At 42.7% G+C, this 21,323-nt stretch overlaps 1 protein-coding gene across 7 annotated transcripts in view; it reads left to right on the top strand.

Moving 5' to 3' along the window:
- LOC139255166 (rho family-interacting cell polarization regulator 1-like) overlaps positions 1-21,323 on the top strand; it is a 173,328-nt gene that overhangs the window by 80,623 nt on the left and 71,382 nt on the right. For 4 of the 7 annotated variants that reach the window (XM_070873884.1, XM_070873886.1, XM_070873883.1 and 1 more), the window contains exon 2: positions 19,095-19,221. In XM_070873884.1, coding sequence (XP_070729985.1) covers positions 19,121-19,221 — 101 coding nt within the window. In that variant the 5' untranslated portion in view covers positions 19,095-19,120. Of the gene's footprint in view, positions 1-92; positions 107-9,871; positions 9,928-19,094; positions 19,222-21,323 lie in introns of those variants that run through there. The other 3 variants (XM_070873881.1, XM_070873880.1, XM_070873885.1) reach the window with 2 other exon arrangements.

The raw sequence follows: 21,323 nt of genomic DNA, 5'->3' as shown, positions 1-21,323 counted from the left end.
TGAAACCATGTTTTCTGCAATCGTTCCCCGATGGTACCTGTGCTGCTGCACCTTGACTCTTTACTTTTGCCCCAATGGTGCTAATACTGCCAACGGTTAACTCCAGGTGATGTGGTGACTGTGGGTAGGCTCAACCGTGTCCCATGGTATCTCAGCATGGATTATTTAAGTCTTTTGTGTTATCAATTTTTATGAACATTTGTGCTTTATTGTTTCCTATTGGCTGATATTCTCCTCCCACCCCACAAAAAATATCATTATATTGTGTTATTATTTGTGGAGAGTTGATGCTGTTCACCAGTTTTGCAACGTGACGTAGTGTATTTGGTGAAGCATTTGCTTTGATACAAAGGCTAGTTCATCAATTCAGTCTAATTAAATTAATTCTGTATGTAATAGTCCTGGGATAAAACTATTTATAGCACTGAAGTCATCTTGTGGTATGTTTATATATGGAAATGTTTTATAGGTTGCTGCTGTACTGGCTCTCACTGTTGATTGAGCTGAGCATTGATGTCATACAGAATGTTGAGGAAAGGCCAGTATCCTATCACATTCAGCATCTGGTGCAGACTCTTTTTTTATTATTCAGTAAAGTGCATTATGTTGTCAATAGAGTCATGAGGGAGCTGTGGAAGAATCAGGGTTGGAAAAGCACTGAAACATCATCGTCGGCAGTCCTTTGGAATCGAAGAAGACCTGCTTCCACTCTTAGCATGAGTTCTTAGGTGGCGGAACAGTCCAATACGAGAACCACAGTCTCTGTCACAAGTGGGACAGACAGTGGTTGAAGGAAAGGGTGGACGGGGAATCTAGTTTGCCGCACGTTCCTTCCGCTGTCTGTGCTTGATTTCTGCATGCTCTTGGCGACGAGATTCGAGGAGCTCAGCGCCCTCCCAGATGCACTTCCTCCACTTACGGTGGTCTTTGGCCAGGGACTCCCAGGTGTCAGTGGGGATGTCACGCTTTATCAGGGAGGCTTTAAGGGTGTCCTTGTAACGTTTCTGCTGCCCACCTTTGGCTCGTTTGCCATGGACGAGTTTAGAGTAGAGCGCTTGCTTTGGGAGTCTCGTGTCTGGCATGCGAACTATGTGGCCTGCCCAGCGGAGCTGATCAAGTGTGGTCAGTGCTTCAATGCTGGGGATGTTGGCCTGGACGAGGGCGCTAATGTTGGTGCGTCTGTCCTCCCAGGGGATTTGTAGGATCTTGCAGAGGCATCGTTGGTGGTCCAGCGACTTGAGGTGTCTATTGTACATGGTCCAACGGAAACATACTGAATGCTTGTAGGGAGGCCCTTAAGGATCTCTGAGTACATGACTCTCACTGTATTTGCCAATTCTCTTGACTGACAGCTCAAATTGATTGACTGAAGGAGGCATTGTAATTGGCGAAATGGAAGATGGTCCTTCTGTGGAAATAGTTACTGGCAGAGCCAAAACTCTGTACAATACTTAGCCCTACTGACGTTTTACATTTAATTTTTCTCCCCATTCCCTCCAAATGTTGACATTTGAATCTTCCATGTTGGCTTTGTGTTGGTTATTTTTGTTTTTTTGAAATAGTATGAGGCTAGACTCCTGAAGGTCTTCCAGAAAGCAGAGAGTAAAAGAAAGACTTTGTTTATATAACACCTTTCATTACAGCCACTGAAGTACTTTCAAAGTGCAGTCACTATTGTAATGTAGGAAATGCGACAGCCAATTTATGCACAGCAAGGTCCCACAAATGGCAATGAGAACTCCCCAGCTCCTCTTCGAATAGTGCCTTGGGATCATTTACACCCACTTGAAGGGCAGATGGGGCCTCAGTTTAAACTCCCATCCAAAAGACGGCACCTCCAATAGCGCAGCATTCCCTCAGTATTTGATTGGAGTATCAGCCTAGATTATGTGCTCAAGTCTATGGAATGGGTCTTAAACTTGCAACCTTCTGACTCGGGTGAGAGTGGTACCAACTGAGCCACAGCTGGCACCTGAAATGTGGTGTCGTGAAATGTGTTCCCAAAGAGTCCACAAAGTTCTGTCCCATGTGATGATATAGACACCAGTGTTCATTAGTATTAGTGTTCATTCCCACCCTGCACCCTTTTCCTGGATTTGTGCAGGGTTATGTGGTGAAAATCCTTCCGGCCAGCTGCAGCTTTTGCTTTCTTTGCTTTGTGTGCCTCAGGGCAGACACATTTTATTTTGGTTTACCCTACAGATTAGTTGCTTGCCTCTTCAGCATCTTGGACCCCATCTTACCCCAGGGGTCAAAATAGCATTTTGCTGAATTGCAGGGAAATTCTGCTCCAATTTCTTGGGCCCAACTGAATTGGGCACCCTGTTCTAGGTAAAATTACAACACTTGCTGCAGTTGCTGGTGAAGAACAGCTGAAATTCAGCCCAAGCCCCTCGCGAGTTCATTGTATTCCAGGAAACTAACATTGACTCAGACTTGCACCAAGTTTTCTGAATTCTGTGTTCCTTTTCTTTCTTCTGCCTTTTATCTTTTTCACCCTCAGGGTTGTTGTTATTGGATGCTAAGCCCTTTGAGAGGGTGAGCGATTGGATAACACACTGCCTAAGCGCTCTAGTCTGTACTGCTCTGTCAATTATAAACCTTTGGCTGCAGGGCAATGGTCAACCTACACCGTTCAGAAACACTAGCTCATGTTGTAAGATGCTTGGCTGAGACCTCCATTTAGTGCTGAGGAATGCTGACTCTAATCTGTAACTTTCTACATTTCTATTAAATTATAAATGAGTGTTTAAAATTGAAACAGTCACCGTGTTGAGTGTGTGACTCAAAGCAGTTATGTCAGCACACATCCGTGGTGTGAGCTTGCATTCATTTATTTGGAATAACCTGTGAAGCGTAGATTATAAATACCAAACATCCATAGCTCCGCTTCTGGGGCAAAATGGATCTCTTCCGCCTATTCTTTGAGAGTTGCCCAGCCCTTTCCCTTTCCTGCATCACTCCCACCAATGACCTCTTTGAATAGAATATCAAATTCCTGAGTGGGAGCAAAACAAAGGAATTGCCTGAGATTTGACTGAAGCTGGAAGTAATTGATGCCTGTAGGAAAATAGTCGATCTGTGGAGAGTTGTGACTGGAGATTTTTGTTCTTGTGTCCAAACATGGTGAGATAGCTATCATTAGACTGTTAGTACTCTGAAGTGCAGACTCTGCCATGGGAGTCTAACATTTTATTGTTCCTTCTGGGTCATATGCAAGCTTCTGAAGAAGGCATGCAGTTTTAATGTTGTGTAGTGGCTTTCAGCATTCAGAGAAATGGCAGTAAAGTGATAACGTTTTGTTCTTTTTATTCTCCTGCTTTTCTCTTTTCACGAACTTCCCCTGTGCCATGTATCATCCCCAGCCAAGAGAGACAGCTGACAGTGGGACTTGGTATTGCATTTGTTACTTCTGTACTTCAGGTCACGAGAGACTGATATGTGTGCAGACTCGCCACATTTACATTCCGAAATCCAGCTCCTTTAACCCGTGAAAATACTTCCATGTGTGGGAGTTGTGGGCACAGAGCCATGTCCTGTCGCTCTGTGGCTCAGTAAATTCGGGCTCCAGCTGCTGTGCTGTCGCAGGCTTGTTTCATCAGAGCGAAGGATCATGGGAGTGTGTGGTGTGGTGTGATGAACTATTTGAGTTCTCATCACTGCATTCTGTATGGCTGGAATCTAGGGCTACTGGCCCCACGAGCTCCTTAGTCAGACACTCATTGTCTTCTTTCACAATTTCATGGGAGACTTCTACAACTGTGCTCGTGCTCCCTTCTGAGGAACTCTGACAAGAATTCAGGGAATCTTTGAGAGAATTATGGGTGATGTCTGAAGACTTAAAATCAGAATCAGGAAATTCTTGCAATGAACACTCAAGTGGCTCCTGTGCTGCCAATCTGGGTTTTAACCCAAAAATAAATGAAAGACTTGCATTTATATATGTAGAGCCTTTCATGACCTTGGGACGTTCCAAAGCGCTTTACAGTCCTTTCTGAAGTGTAGTCACACTTGTAATGTAGGAATTACGGCAACCAATTTGCACACAGCAAGCTCCCATTAATAGCAATGTGATAATGACCAGATAATCTGTTTTTTAGTGATGTTGATTGAGGGATAAATATTGGCCAGGACAACAGACAGACCTCTACTGCTATTCTTAGAAATAGTGCCATGGGATATTTTACATCCACTTGAGAGGGCAGACGGGGTCTCGGTTTAACATCTCATCCGAAAGACGGCACCTCTGATGATTGAGTACTGCACTGAAGTGTCAGCCTAGTGCTCTGGAGTGGACTTGAATCCACTACCTTCTGACTCGGGCAAGAATGCTAGCACTGAGCTATGACTAACACCTGTATTAGCATGTATATGTTCCAGCAGGAATCTGGAACATGGAGGTGAAGGATGCCATCAAACAAAATATATTAGACCTAGCTTTTCATGGGTCTAGAATTCTGCCACTGAGATATCGGAAACGGATTTAACAGTGTAAACACTGACCGTAAGCTCATGGCATCAGCTTCCTAGAATCTGACCTAAACAAATAGTGCAAGTGACTGTGGTGTGCAGGAACTGCCTTGTAGGCAAATTGTTGCTTTTTGTACAAACTCACAAGGTTCCTTGCATTCAAACGCAATGGGAATGCTTATAAACTTGAATCATTGCCTTATCATTTGGAACCTTCTAACTGGAGATCAGTATCTTTCCAAAAGGGGTACACTGGGCAATTTGAATATTGAAATAAATGTTCCAAATATTTATAATAGAGCAAGTGCAACAAATGGATTTAAAAGAAAAATTGGGCAACAAATGAGTTTATAATTATGTTTATAAAAAATCTGTCCAAACCACCAACTTGGCACACATTACAGCGATACCAACTCATTCTTCAGATAGAAATTCTCCAGTACAGCAAGGAAAGAAGAAAAAAGATCAAAACAAAAGTTTTAAAACTTCTGTAGCCATCTGTTTAGCAGGAACACTAGGACACAACTTTTCATCCCACAAAAACCACCAGAAAGATCCCCTGATGCAGTAATTCCGAAACAGCGTGCGAATGTAATACTCGGTCAGAGAGCATTAAACAGCTGGTGAGAGTCTCGGCTTTCTCCATATAAATACCCCTCTTCTAAACAAGCACTTTTACTGCCTTTGTACACGCACGCACTGAAATACCAGTACATCAGCCATACGGCCACTCCCCTGAAATTAGAGGGCACAAAAGCTCAGCTAAAGGTGCAACTTCTACTTTAGATTAACAACACACCCAGTCCCTGAAGAATCCTCCTAATGAACACAATGAGGCGGAGTACTAGTTAAGTATTAGCATATCACCCATCTTTATACCTGCAAAATCCATACACCCACCCAAGAGATGGATCTGTAGAAAGTAGCCAAAACCATCCTGGACTTATGGATACCACTAGATTGTCCATGGAACAAAATGAAGAGCTCCTGCAGTTCCCCATTAGAGAATTAGTACAAGGCCAGTGGGTAAAATTGATTTATAATACCAATAGATTTATTTTATTAAAAAAACAGCAGTTAGAATAATATTAGTAATCGGATGATGGCCCATTGCTGCATCTGACATTGGTAGAAAGAAACAAGTTTGGGGAAATGTAAATATTTGTACAATTTTTGAAAAGCCGCAAACTTTTAGATACACAGCTGGATGGAACTGGCTGCAGCCGTTTGATTCAAAGATTCAAAGCCCCCCCCACCAGTGGATTTGGTCTTTCATTAAACCCAGAAAGTCACTATATAAATGCAAGTCTTTGTTTTATTTCTTTACAAAACTGCTCAGTTTGGGAAGATTAGCCCATTTTGCTAATGGTCTTATTTCACTTGCTGGACTGTAATTGTGTTATCCATCTTGACAAATGTCTGCCTTTAATCGTGGTGCTCTCACCAAGCCTAGGGACCTCTCTAACGTGTACCTGATGCAACACTTGCAGTTCTGTCCTTGCTGTCTGATTTCGCCTTTGAAACTTGGCACGGTTCTCTGTCTCGCAATGTTTCTGCAACTGTTTCTTTGGCAGTGATTTATTTTGCCTCCTACCGTCAATCGTTTTTTCTCTTGTTTATAAAAGGCTCCGAATCAAGTTCCTAACTGGATAAAACACATTTTCTTTCTGCCTTTTAATTGAAGGTTCATAGCGCAGCATGTTAGGTCACAATGGCAGTCAGGAAGTCTAATTTGTCCCCCTATCCATCTCCAGCTGTGGAGTTCCTGATCTTGGCAACTTTCACTGCAGCATGCCTCAGTCAGGAGGGAGAGAAGGGAAGGGAAGGGAAAGTTGTCCCTGGGTCTCTGAGGGACTTGTTCAGGAATGACTTTGGTACAGAACTAACTAACGGGTTGACCACACATGTTGCACGGCCTTTGGGCTGAAGAGGGAGTGGAGAGAAGACGTATTTCAAACCCTACCAAGTATGACTCTTTGTGTGCACAGCAGCTATTTTGACCTGCCAGTATTTGTCAGTTGTAAATAAGTAGCTGCATGTGTTTAAATCGGTTTTCAGTCTCGATGATGCCTTCTAGAAAGCTAGCATGAACTGATTTCAGCTGAAGTTCAACTTGTGCCACTTGCTAGCTGTTCTGTCTTGCTAATGTTCGAGCAGCATTATGCTGTGGGGAAGTTCTACGATGTGTCCAGAAAAATCCAAAGCTGAAGGGAACTGCAGGTGGAACCCCCAACATTACATCGGCTGAGATTGGCTGCCATAGCAGCCATTTGGAATCAAAGCTGGGGCCTTTTCTAGCCTATCTGTCTTGTACCACACCAAGTGATGCATTTAACCACTGGGCTATCAGAATTATAATTTCTTGCCACATTCACTCAATTACTTGTAATCTTCCCGGCTGATTAGTTGCAAATCTATGGAATTGTGAAGTGTTACAAAACCTAGGTTCAGTAGATGAGGACTGCATAGTTGTACCAGTGGAACCTCCTGTTGCCAACCCAGGCATTATGCTGCATTGTATATTGTGGTTCAGTGTTAGTACCGCTCTGGCACTATTCATATCACAGGAAGCAATTGGGACAGTTGGATATCTATGTAATTATTGGGCGCGTCATGTACCCTTGATTCCCTTGCATAACGATGACTGCCGCATCTACTAAACAGGCTTTTATTTTTAAATTACCACAGTTACTTTACAGAAGGGTCCATTAATCACTCTCTCGCTATTGTTTCGGGCCAATTTAAATATTGTGCAGCCTACGTGTGACCATCGTACTTTCTTTCGGCTTGTGCATACTGGCACAGCTGTAGTATTTTACAATGGCAGTATTTTAGTGCAGCCAACAAAAATGAATGCTCCAGTAACTGGGACTCCAGTGTTGCTGATAATTTATTGCACTGTGCGGATTTGTACTTTCTATCTGGCATTGAAGAACTTGTGTGTCCTCCTTCACAATTTTTCTTAATGCACGTCCTTGACTTAAGCACCATGCACCATTCTCCAGCCGAAGGGAGAAGCAGGTGGCTTATTCCTCAGCTTCTGCCATTGCCATTCATAACTGATCCAAGAGGAATGCAGAATAGCAGGCCCAAGCTGATTTTCCCTCCAACCTTCCCTTTCTAGCCTCTGGCTTCTTCTCTCCCCCCAAGAAGGCATTGTCTGAGGGAAGTGACATGTGGAGAATATCTTCCTATCATGCCCAAGATGCTAATTGACACAATTGGCAAGAATGCTACTTAATTTTCTCTTTGTTATCCTGTATTTCTAATCTCGGTTTTGCAACCCATCTTCTGGTACATATAAGGTGATAAAAACCAGGCTTGTATGAAAAGAGGTTCTATCGCCGTTAGCTTGAATATGGTGTGCAATGAAGACTTTTTCTGTTGGGTTTAATTTACTATAACAAGCAGTACTCCTGCACGGAATAGAATATTTGCATTGTGCCTATTTGTGTTGCTGTATGAAGGACTGGTATAAAAAGCTGCATGAGCACATTTGTATTGTGGAATGTAGGAAGTTCACTATTAGCCCATCTGCAAAGGGATGTAATGTTCTGTTGACATTTTATCAATATCCCTAGTATTTATTCACCTCGCCAGGGTAATTTTGATGAGATTTGACTAGGTCAAGTGGTTTCTAATCACTTGCATTTATGGTGATAGGCTTTGTAGGTTTTGGGATGGTATGTTTTGAAAAAAAAAATTAAATGTTGCTGTTCCCGCAATGCATTCAGTCTGTTGTTGCTGTGGTGAGATTTCTCTTACTAGTACAACTGACTGCTTAAATGTCCAGTTTTGTTTTTTAAATCATACACTGTTTTAACAAATTTGTTGTAATGTACTTTTAACGTACTTACAGAATTCAACACTGATAAAAAGATGTATTGATTTGTCCACTGTGGACAAACCAGAACACAAGATTTCTAACTCCCCGGGAACATTTTTGTTCAAACCTGTATTATAGTTGCTTGCTTTTACCTTGTTCACTTCAAATAATTAGATGTTAATTTACTTAATCATGAGCAGGAACAAGCTAGAAGATTCCCAGTACATAAATAGCCTTGGAAAAAGTGGTCAATATAATTTCAGAAGGGGAGATCCTGCCTGAATAACCGCCTTTTTTTTTTGAAGTGGTGAAATCCCAAGTTGACAGTGATAGTCTATAAAATTGCTCCACAAGTTTAAGGCAATGGGTATCTATCTACAGTAAAACCTAGATGTGGATAAGGAATTGGCTCAGAGAGGAAGTAACAAGTACTTGTAGAATTGATGTCTGGCTGGGGAGATGCACTGAGTGAGGGAGCACTCTAGGATTAGTGCTGTGGCCCGTACAAGCTAATCTAAAATAAAAACAGAAAATGCTGCAAACACTCAGCAGGTCATTCAGCAACTGTGGAGAGAGAAACTAGTTAACGTTTCAGGTTGACAACCTTTCATTAGAACTGGACGAAGTTAGCTAGCTAACAGTTTTTAAGCAAGTGCAGAGCTTGGGAAAGGAGGGGAAAGGAAAGAACAAAGGGAAGATCTGTGATGGGATATTGGATAGCAGTGATTAAATAACGAAAGGTATGATGGTGCAAGGCAAAATTGGACACTAATGACACAAGTTAAGAAACAAAAGATGGGTCTAGTAGATGTGTAAATGGCACAGCAGAATTATTACCAGCACCTGTTGTGAGAGAAAATGGGAGCGGCAGTTATGATCTGAAATTGTTGAACTCAATGTTGAGATAAGAGGGCTGTAACGTACCTAATCGAAAGGTGAAGTGCTGTTCCTTGAGCTTCCGTTGGGTTTAATTGGAACAGTGTAGGACGCTGTGGGCCGAGATGTCTCAGTGGGAGTCAGATGAAGAATTAAAATGACAAGGAACAGGAAGCTCAGGGTCATGCTTGTGGACTGAACGGGGGCTCAAAGTGATCACCCAATCTGCATTTGGTCTCCCCAGCGTAGAGGAGAAAGCATCGTGAGCAGCAAATGCCATACACAAGTTGGAAGAAATACAAGTAAATTGCTGTTTCACCTGGAAGGAGAGTTGGGGACCCTGGATGGTGGGGAGGGAGAAGGCGAAAGGGCAAGAGTTGCATCTCCTGCACTTGCTTGGGAAGGTGCCGGGGGAAGGGGAGAGGATGTTGGGGTGATGAGAGGGGTCCACGGTGTCCCAGAGAGAACGATCCCTTCGGAATGCTGAAAAATGTGTTTGGTGGTGGAGGGTGACCTGCTGAATGTGGAAGGTGAGGACAAGGGGCACCCTATTATGGTTCTGGGAGAGAAGGGAAGAGGTGGTCCTAATCTACGTGCATGACCTGAACTCTCATTCAATGCAATCGCAGGCAGACAAGAAACTGCAGAAGGACCTCGTGAAATTTTGAAATGGACAGGACTATGCTAGAATGTCAAAGAACTGAGTTATGAGGATCGGCTGGAAAAACCCTGACTCTTCAACCTTGAAATGAGAGGTATATAAGATAACAAGGATAATAGAAAAGTTTAATCCAGAGCACTGTTAAGTGCAACCTTGACTGCAGGACAAAAATATAAACTGGTAAAAGACAAATTCAATGCTAATGTTGGGAAATGTTTCTTCAGAGTATGGGTGATACTGGAATAGTCTTTCAGATGGATAATTGAGATAAAACTCTGAATTCATTCAAGAGGCAGTTAGATGCTGTAATGGGCAGCCCACTGATTTCTGTGCAAGAATGAACTTGATGAGGCTAAATGCCCTCCTTCATCTGCATTTGTCTTTGAGTTTCCTTCCTTTGCAGTTCCATCCATTCAAAGAGAATGTTAAATCATTCAGCAGCAAAAGATTTGTACATGTGTCTTGACCATGAGGGGTGTCAGACTATCCAGCTACGGAGTACAGCACAGCCAACCTACCTTTGTCCAATGTTCACCTATACACTTAGCAGAGGTTACTGGGTAGCAATCGGATGAGAGCACCTTGGGCAACTTGACAACTTTATATTTAATTTTCCTTTCTCGCCCAGAGACACTGAAGCCAATCGTAGCACTTCTGCTGCCCAGTGGGAAAATAGGATTTATATGCATCTTTTTTATTTAATAAAAATATTGTCCTGAGTTAGAATATAAAAATGGTATAAAAACCGTTGAAATGTAGTGATTCTGCTTCTGACAGTCCCAACATTCTTTAGAATGTTTCCATATCTGTAACCCGTGTGACCTCCTCCCAAGATGTTTTCTCTAATGAAAATAATTTGGTGAAAGCTGTGTGTTAACCCTGAGGGCTGCAGTGGGATTTGTGCAGGAACAAGAATGGAGCCAGGTTTCCGTATAGTGGGATGGATTCTTTCACAAACTGTAAATTTTCATTGTCCTAAAGACAGCAGGAAGATTAATACGGGCAATTAATGTTTTTAAAAACTACCTGATTTAATATACCAACATTTTCTGCATTTAGATTTTATATAATCTACCCGTGCACAAATAGTGTGCAACAGTTCTGCTGTTTGATTTATTCGGAGCACATCGTTGGTGATAAAGATTTGTTTGCCTCGGTCTCTGCCTTGAGCAGTTTTCCCCTGATCTTCACAAACATTTTCTCTGATAATAAAGATGTGCTTTTGTTGGACACCACAAAGGATATTCAGTGCTGGAAGGGTTTCTTGCAAAGCTGCATTGGGCAGGCTGGTGATGTTGCCTTCTCACGTTTCCACGACTCCATACGCACCACAATAAATGCCATGTGTAGACGCATTGTAACATTGAGAGAAGGGCATGACCTCCACATACAAGTTGGCACTGGTATTCCAGCACTTGCTGGTACCAGTTACTGACTGTCGCAGATGCTCGGAATGTAACTGGTTTGTGACTGATAGAAATGACAAATTTGAGGGAGGGGAGGGGGGGTCAATGGCTTGGGGTCCTGAGAGGACGTAGGGGATGTGGCAGATATATTTGTTTTAACTGATTGCAGCTGTAAGTTCTCACATAAAGAGAGACTGAATGCAGAAGGTGGTGTTTCTGCTTGAAGTCTGCCTATTCTTGCTCTACTTGGAATAGTAAAGCCCAGCAGTAAAACTGTAGCCTCATACCTTTAATCCAAGGAACGAAATGTCTATCCAAGCTGCACTTCCTCAGTGCTTGACCAGCTCTTGGAGATAAGAGGTGCAGGATTGTCCCAGTAATGGAGTAAAGAAGGTGTGGGCTTTTGAAATGCTTTGCTTTTGTTCAGTAAATAGCTGTCTTATAGAACTTGACTCAATGTGTTGGGCACTGTTTCTTTTTTTGGTTGCAACGGGAATATCAAATGATCGGTAATGATGAGACTGCTGTGTAGCATGAGGTTGAAATGAGTCATGGTGGCTTTTGAGAGAACTCTGCAGTGGAGAAGGTACAAAATGTAGATGGTTCTGTGCTGTGGTGGGTCACAATCTCTGTAAAGTTTCTCTGTTGATTAGTTTCTGAAATCCAGTGATGTTTGAGAATCATTGGAGAGTAAGTGAAGCACAAGTGCACAGCGAGTCATCCTTCAGCTATTGCGTGAACTGGAGTTAATGTCTCGTAGTTTAATGTGCTCAAAGCCACAGGTCTTTGTTGTTTCAATTAAATAACTGTTTCTGTGGGTAATGCATATCCTGATAGCTGAGGTGCAGACTGTTTGTATTGTAAAGCTGAATCCTTGGGCCGCCCGCTAGAACGTCGCACATCAGAGAGGCCCGCCTAATTTATCGAGCAAAAATTACTCCAATCGCTGTAGGCCCAATTCCACCTCGGCGCAGCACAGCAGGAGGTGCTAGGGGCGGAGCTACAGCCCTACACCGAATACAGTGCCGGCAAAATGGGAGGCTTAGAGATGGACACTAAATATAGCAATATTGAAAGAAGAAAAGAAGAACCAAGTCGGAATGAGAGCTTTAGATGACAGACCCTGCCGAGGAGGATTTCTTGGGGATTTCCAAAACCGATTATTTTTGAATCACTGCATCTTACACAATTTTCACCGTGAGGCAAAGACAAAGTGCACTCCACCCCTGCAAAGAGGCAAAAGTACCAGCTCTGAAGAAGGCTGGCACCAACTGTCCCATCTGAGCAAACTCGAGGGGGTCAAGTTTTGGCCGGAGTTGCTCCTATTTTTTTTGAAGCAACTAGTTTAGAATGGAGTATCTTAGAAATTGCAATTCTCGGCTTTTAGTTTGCTCCAGTTCTAGTGAGTCTGATCCTTTTTAAACATCCTGTATTAAAGAATAGGTGGAGGGACTTGAAAGTTAAGTGTATAGAGCGTGAGCTAAATGTAAATAGTAGATTTTTTTCCCCCCCAAATTGACCTTGGGTCTTGTGATTTTTCACCTCTCCCAGAGGACTATATGGCACATAGAGTCAGGGAGTCTCTTGACCTGATACATGAGGCATCACAACAGTATGGAATAGGCTAGATGGTCTTTTCCTATTCTCACTTTTGTATGCTCATATGTTCCAGTTCCTCACTTTTTGGACCTTCAAAGGTTTCACTAAGATATCAGGAAATGACTGTCAATAATCTTAAGATCTGATAGTGTGCAACAGTTTCATTTTACACAGCCTCACACATTGAGAAATGTCAGCCTTTCGCTGCTGGATTTTATGAAGGAAAGAACAAACTTGCATTATATAGTGCCTTCACATCCTCGGATCTCCCAAAGCCCTATATTTCCAATTATTTTTGAACTGTAGCCACTTTATGTAGACAACTTTGGCAGCCAATTTGTGCATAGTAAAATCTCTCAACCAGGAAATGAGATGTTTGAGCAGTTGCAGTATTTGGGTGGTGTTAATTAAGTGTCCTTGTGGCCCATAAGGGAACCTTGTTCTCCCCCTGCTCTGGGCTTCTTATCCCCTTCCCCAACCATGAGGCCCTCCCAGCAGCCCCAACCATGTACCTGAGTTCCAGGGACCGTTCCTTTGGGTCCCCAGCAGCAGCTTCCTGCCGACGGAAATCCCGCTCCCGTCTCCTGGCAAGCTAGCACTTCCCTCCGGGGTTGTGCGGGAAACTGACTGGGCCTGTACAGATGAGAGCCAGAGGGTTAAAATCTCCTGGGCCTCACGCTGTGGAAAACCTAATGGTTTGCCATCCGTCCCAGATCCTGGTCGGGAGTTGACATTCTAATTTAACAATCCAATTAAAAAAAATATTGCTGAACCCAAGTGTGGAATGGTTGCGTCGAATCTCTCAGCCTGGTGAATTCTCAGTAACTGCATTTTTATGGTGGACTGTGCGATACGTAATTTATTGTTTACGTGAGTTATGGGTCATCTTTCGACTATTCCCAGTTGAATATTTTGAATAGCTTTTGAAGTTTTGTGTTTAATGGTTCATGTTGTGCTTTCCAGCTGTGTGATGGGGCTGCTCTGACTGTCTTCCGTTCTGCCCAGTGTAAGCCACAAAATAGATGCTTAAAACAGTGAATTCCTTTATATCTCCATTTCTTTCTCGCCTATTTCCTGCTGACATTCACTCCTTACTGGGATATGGATCAATGAGTATCTACTACATAGGATTACATAGGATATACAGCACAGAAACATTCAACCCAACCAGTCCATGCCGGCGTTTATGCTCCACTCGAGCACCCCTCCCCCCCCCACCCGTCTTTCCTCATCTAAATATATCTGCATAACCCACTATCCCTTCCCCCACATATGCTTGTCTAGCCTCCCCTTAAATGCATCTGTATTGGCTTCAACCACTTCCTGTGATAGCGAGCTCCACATTCTCACCACTCTTTGACTCTTTGGTTAAAGAAGTTTCTCCTGAATTCCTTATTGGATTTCTTGGTGCTATCTTATATTGATGGCCTTTATTTTTGCTCTTCTCCACAAGTGGAAATATTCTCTCTATCCACTCTCTCAAAACTTTTCATAATTTTAAAGACCTTAATTAGGTTACCCCTCAGCCGCCTTTTTTTCCCAAGAGAAAAGAGACCCATCCTGTTCATCCTTTCCTGATATGTGTACCTTCGCATTTCTGATATAATCGTTGTAAATCTTCCCTGCACCCTCTCCAATGCCTATATCCTTTTTATAAAATGGTGACCAAAACTGTACGCAGTACTCTTAAGTGTGGTCTAACCAACGTTCGATACAGGTTCAGCATAACTTCCCTACTTACTAATTCTATACTTCTAGAAACAAACCCAAGTGCTTGGTTTGCTTTTTTAATGGCCTTGCTAACCTGTGTCGCAAGGCCATTGACCTGGTTAGGAGATTAGTTAGGCAGAAAAGAGAGTAGGGATAATGGGTATGTACGAATTGGAAGGAAGTGACTGCTGGGGTCTCAACTATGCATTAGATTTATTAATGACTTAAATAACACAATAGAAAGCCGTATATCCAAGTTTGCCAATGACACATAGAGTGGTGGCATTGTGTAGACGGCAGCATAGTAGAAGGCCCTAACCTGCAATGGATTACCTGTGGCAGGTCGGGGCCTTGAAAGGAGTGGCGAGTGGCAGCCTGGGAGCAGCGCGAGCTGGTGCAGGAGGGCGATGGCAGTGAAGAGGGCGACTGGATTGGACGTCACCATAATCCAGGTTGATTGGAGCGTGAGCAGGAGCAGCAAGGTCGGGGTGAAGGAACGGCGAGAGATTGTAGAGCGATGTGATCTAGGCCCAGGAGAGGCATGAGTTCGGGGCCAGGGCAGCACGGACCAGCCCACACTGCGACGTGTGCGCGCACTAGGTCCGTGCAGCAGAGCTGGTCTCCAGTCGTCCTGGTTAACCCTTGCCACTGGACCCAAGACCAAGCTCTGTCAAGCCCATGTGGTGGCTGGTGTGCAACGGCCACCACACGTTTAAAAAAAAAAATCCAGGCACGGGCATCTTCCACCCTTCAATATGCAGTTCGGGACCTGGAATATTAGGTCCTTCATTGAAACATCAATGAACTTTTTGAACTCATCCCTTTTTGGCGTGGAAGCAAGTCATCCTCGATTCGAGGGACCGCCTAAGAAGGAGGAGACGGCAGCATAAAATTGCAAAGAGACATTGATAGATTAGTTGAGTGGGCAAAACTGGCATATGGATTTCAACGAGTGTATGTGTGAGGTCATCCATTTTGGACCAAGAAATGATAGATCAGTGTATTTTTTTTAAATGGTGGAAAGCTAGTGGAGATCCAGAGAGATTTAGGGGTATGTATACACAGATCACTAAAATATAGTGGGCAGGTACAAGAAAATAATCAAAAAGGGTAATGGACTGTTAGCTTTTATATCTAGGGGGCTAGAATATAGTGGGGAGGTAGCTTTGCAAGAAGCGAATAGTATAGATACATTTAAGGGGAGGCTAGACAAGCATATGAGGGAGAAGGAGATAGAGGGTTATGCTGATAGATTTAGATGAAAAAAGACGGGAGGAGGCTTGAGTGGAGCATAAACACTGGCATGGACCGGTTGGGCTGAATGGTCTGTTTCTGTGCTGTATATCCCATGTAATAATTTGCCTTCAATTGCATGAGCTTTATTTTTAGCTAACAGGTGCTTATGTGAAATCTTATCGAATGCCTTCTTGAAGTCCATATAAACCACATCTATAGACATTCCCCTATAGGTACTTCTTCAAAAAATGCAGTTAGGTACATTAGACATAACCTACCCTTTACAAATCCATGTTGGCTCTCTCGAATCAACTCAGATTGCTGCCCAGTCACTCTGGCCTTAATTATACATTCCATTAACTTTCCAATCGCAGATGTTAGACTAACAGGCCTATAATTTCCTGATTTCTCGCTCTCGCCTTTCTTAAATAATAGTTACATTTGCAATTTTCCAATCTAAAGGGACAATTCCTGAATCAAGAGCACTTTGAAAATTATGGCTAAAGCATCTGCAATTTTCTCACCACCTACTTTCTTTAAAACCCTGGGGTGGAAACCAGGTCCTGGGGATTTGTCTTTTCTAATATTGCTTTTTTGCTTACGTTAACTTTACTGAGTTCCAGGCTTTGATTCATTTAGTTTCCCTGTAACATCAGCTATATTATCCTCTTAGTTGTCAGCTGTGGCTCAGTGGGTAGCACACTCCTCTCTGAGTCAGAAGGTTGTGGGTGTTCACGTCCCACTCCAGGGACCTGAGCGCACAAATCTCGACTGACACTCCAGTGCAGTACCGAGGGAGTGCTGCACTGTTGGAGGTGCCACCTTTCGGATGAAACGTTAAACCGAGGCCCGGTCTGCCCTTTCGGGTGGCCATAAAAGATCCCATGGCACTATTTCGAAGAAAAGTAGGGGAGTTATCCCCGGTGTCCTGACCAATATTTATCCCTCAATCAACATGACAAAAAAAACAGTTTATCTGGTCATTCTCACAGTGCTGTTTGTGGGAACTTACTGTGCACAAATTGTCTGCCGCGTTTCCCACATTACAACAGTGACTACACTCCAAAAGTACTTCATTGGCTGTAAAGCGCTTTGAGACATCCTGTGGTCGTGAAAGGCGCTATATAAATCCAAGTTTTTCTTTCTTTTCTTCCTTTACAGTGAAGACTAGCATAAAGTAATTATTCAGCAAGTCTGCAATTTCCTTATTTTTATTTGTAATATTACCCCATCTGCTTTTAAAAGGCCCACATTACCCTTGGCTACCCTTTTCCTTCAAATATAATTGTTATTTTTTTGTCTTAATCTTGATATTGTAAGTGGCAATTAATCTCACACACATCTTTTGAAAGAGAATTCTGTCTACATACAGACACTTCCAGTAGGATTGCTGAATAGTGATTGGGAACAGGACTCTGAATTCCTCTTCTCCATTCAATGAGCCATAGAAAAGCAAGGGATTCTGTTCTAAGCCCTTCACGTTGTGTGGAATGGACTTGCAAACTAAATCTCAAAATATATTGGCAGGGAAAAGGGCAGCCAGGCAGTCTGGCATCTTAATGTCAAAGACCAACACTTCCACTTGCTAATAAATCAAAATGGTGGATCTCAACTTGTGAAATGGGAGATATGTTTAAAAGGTTAGTAGGTTAACTGGAAAGACTTAAAATGACAGGGTGTTGAGATCTGAAACCTAATAAAATTGCAAATAAAGCAAGAATATTTTTCCACCTACCATTCTGCAGCTTATTAAATGGAAGATTATGGGGATTTTGATGTAAGCTTATAAGCACTTTTTGTATCATTGCTTTCATTTGTCTCTTGGGTCCCCTCCTGTTCTGCTTTGGGTTGCATTGGGAATTTTCCACTGTCGGCTCCAGGAGGCAGCCGTGGAGCCCTCTGGGTACTCTGCTAGAGTTGATATTTGAGGCTGGAAGATTCCCAGTGGCCTTGCTTCATTGAAACTTCTCTCTTCACTACATTAGGACAATTGTCGAATAGTCCTGACCAGAATAACACAGGAAACTCGGTGAAGAGCCCATTCAGTTGTCACAAAGTCATGTAAAGATCTGCTGATCAGTTTTCATATTTTATAACTGTCACCTGAGGTGGTAGCTCGGACTGAAGGGAAGCCGGCAGCAGGACATTGTTTTGAGGAACTAAACGGCGGGATCTTTAAGCGTGGACAGAGTCTGTCTTGCGGACTGTGCTGCAGTAAGAAATACTGTTGCATTTTATATTTGTTGCCTTTATTTCTGTGTTTCTTCTGGCTCAGTTGATAAAATGTGATTGATTATAGACAGAAATCAGATTGTTCATAAATCTCTTTTTTTTTAAGATGAGAGATTTTGCATAGAAGTAACAAGTGTTGAGGGAAGGGGTGGAGTAAGACGTTCCAGATATAAAGATCAAATATTGGAGAGGGGGCGGGGGATTCTTCTTCTTCCATAAATGTTACTGGAGGAGATCTCCCAATAGTGGTGAAATTATTTGTTTAAAATAATTACAAAATTAGCTATGGCGTGTTTCCTGCTGGTACAGACCTCCTGAACATGTACAAAGATGCTTGTGCCAAGAGATAAAATACTCACCAAGAAGTTGTGTCCAGTAACCTGTATTTAGGAGTTGAATCAGCTTCCGTCGGAATTAATTTCTCCCATATTTGGCACGTTGTACCAGTTTGTGAAATACTTTCTCCTTAAGAATCCCAGTTTGTGATTAATCAATTGATCTTTCTCCCAGGATGACTATTTGGGTGGCCTTCAATTGGGCATAGTGCATTGTTGAAGGCAGTTTACAATATTTGATTTAGAGACGGCATTAGCTGCCAAGACCTGGTCACCCAACCTAGCCATTGATTTTTTTTGAGGAGCATAGATACATTAGCTAATATACTTATGTCTTTAGTTTAAAGTAATGCAACTCATTCTGACTACACTGAAATAATATAAACCATTGGAACTTAAGCTAGTGCAGAACTGCTGGAAATGGGTAAAGTGAGCATTGTTCTACTGATAAGACAGAGATGTGTTCAAGCTGTGGTGCAAAGTCTAATTGCTGTAAGTAAACACTGCCTGAGATCAGTTAGAGTTTAACTGTTGCGTTGGTGAGGGAATTGTGCAGACTGAAAGATATTTGTAAATGTCTACATGAGGAAAATAACAGCATGAAATTACTGCCTTTTTCACAAACATTTGACATACTGAAGTGTTTGCAATTATAATCACATTTTTAGCTTATAAGCATACATTTGTGTGTGTCTATGTATTATAGGACAGTAGTTCATCCGTGCCTTTTCTCTTTTCCACAGGGCTCCCAGCCAGGATACCGTTCACAATGTCGCTGTCCGTGCGGCCTGTGCGCCGCATTTTCTTAACTGGAATTACTAGGAGTCAATCTTTTGCTGGAGTCAATTCACCGCAGGACAAAACATTCAGGTTAGTGACTTATCCAAGTCCTTGGAGGCTTAAAGGACCATTTTCCCCACTGAGCCAGAATTGCGACATTTCAATTTTTTAAATATAATGTCGAGAATTGATTAAAAACTTGAGATTTGCAATCCTCTGAAGACTCTGTATGTAAATACACTGTCCCACTATGGTCCTGAGCCAAGGAGGCCAGGAAGATCCCATGTCTGTTCGGAGTTAGCTGATCTCCGCTGGGATGGCAACAGGAGTGGCAAAGTGCCAGGCAGTGCTGCTGCTGATCTCTATCCAATAACCTCTTGGCTTTGAAAGACTTACTCTCTTCCCTTCTATTTCCTGCCCCCACCCCCCGACCCCCCCTCTTCCCCACACAGTAGACCAGACCTGTGAGGAACAGCCATTGTCTGGGCTGAAACCTTGCAGAGTGAAAGAAAGAGAATTGCATTTATAAAGCGCCATTCATGACCTCAGGATGTCCCAAAGTTTTTTTTTTACAGCCAATAAAATGCAGTACTTTTTTTTGGAAGTGTAGCCACTGTTGTAATATGGCAGACAATTTGCACATAGGAAGATCCCACAAACAGCAATGAGATATTGACCAGATAATCAGTTTGACAGGACACCGAGAGAACTCCCCTGCTCTTCTTTGAAATAGTTCCGTTTGGTGTTTTATGTCCACTTGGGAGGTCAGTCGGGGCCTCAATTTAATGTCTCATCTGAAAGACGGCACCTCCAACAGTGCAGTATTCCCTCAGTACTGCATTGAGGTGTCAGCTGAATTATGTTCTCAAGTCTCTGGAGCGGACTTGAACCCATAACCTACTGACTCAGAGGCGAGAGTGCTACCATTGAGCCAGTGGCTGTTTGAATGAGGTCCCATAGGGCTTCTGATGCCTGTGGAATTATAAATTAGCATCAGTCACCACTGTCAGGAGGGGTTGGGGAGATGTAGAAACATTTTGCTGTTTTTTTTTTGTGCGGTTGGAATTTCTGGTTTCCCTGGATGATTATTTGAGCTGTGTGCTGTAGAAAACCAAAAACACAGTTCAAGTAACTATCCAACAACAACTTGTACAACAACAACTTGTATTTATATAGCGCTTTTAACGTATTAAAATGTCCCAAGTCACACCACAGGAGTGTTATGAGACAAACACATAAATCCAGGGTTGCTAGATTGGAGAAGCTTGATCGTCCAAATGTTAATTAGTATTGTAAAGGTAAATTAAGCTATATCTGAACAGACTGTTTTGGCTACCCTGCAGTGGAGAGAAAATGTCGTAACAAGTATGGACTTGTCGGGTTCATCAATTCCGGGAGCAGATCTGCTGATTTACCTGAATGACGCAATGACTGTCGTCTATCCAGCTGTGTTATTTGTTTATTGGCGAAACACTTCAGGCACAATCAGCCTGTCTGGATAGATTAATGAAATGTGGATGGTCATTAACAAAGGTCCAAAAGCAGAAGAGGATATGATTAACCATTAGTGAAAGTGTCATGTCAGAATGAAAATGTAGAGGCTAAACAGGCAGTGAGTTGCATCTTTAAGGCAATCACTGAATTGTACTGGCACTTTCTAGCACAGTGTACTCCTGGAAAGCTAATTTTGACTTGCTACATGGAGAATGCAGTGCAGGAAAGGTTCTTTTTGCATCCACATAAAACCTGCTTTGTGACTTCGAGTTTTTGCAGTCGCTGAGGTCTAATTTTCATTGTGTTGTGAAATGACCTTGGTGGCCCAATAAAAGTAATAAAGTTAACTGCAGTCACCACGTTTAACCCAAGGACCAAGGATGCACTTCCACACGAGGATGTTTTTTCACCATTTTCCTCTCGCCTTGAATGTGTAATAAACACCAAAAATAAGCCCAGATTGAGGGTTTTCCCATCCAGTTGGTGTTATGCCCAAAGTACAATTGTGTTTCTGAAAAGATTGAATATGCTTTGAATCTTTCCATCCTCATTCACTTGTGTTTTCCGGGGAGACATTGGGGCTGAAATTGGTCTTTGGCTAAGCGTGATAAGGGTGCTAGTGAATCGACAGCTCGTTATACATCGTGCCTGATTTTTTTTTCCCTACTAATTACACACCCAGCAAAATGAAACGTGCT

The sequence above is a fragment of the Pristiophorus japonicus genome, unplaced genomic scaffold (assembly GCF_044704955.1).
Source record: "Pristiophorus japonicus isolate sPriJap1 unplaced genomic scaffold, sPriJap1.hap1 HAP1_SCAFFOLD_589, whole genome shotgun sequence".
Lineage (NCBI taxonomy): Eukaryota > Metazoa > Chordata > Chondrichthyes > Pristiophoridae > Pristiophorus > Pristiophorus japonicus.
The sequence above is the reverse complement of the archived record's forward strand: the minus strand, read 5'-3'. Positions and strand labels throughout refer to the sequence as shown.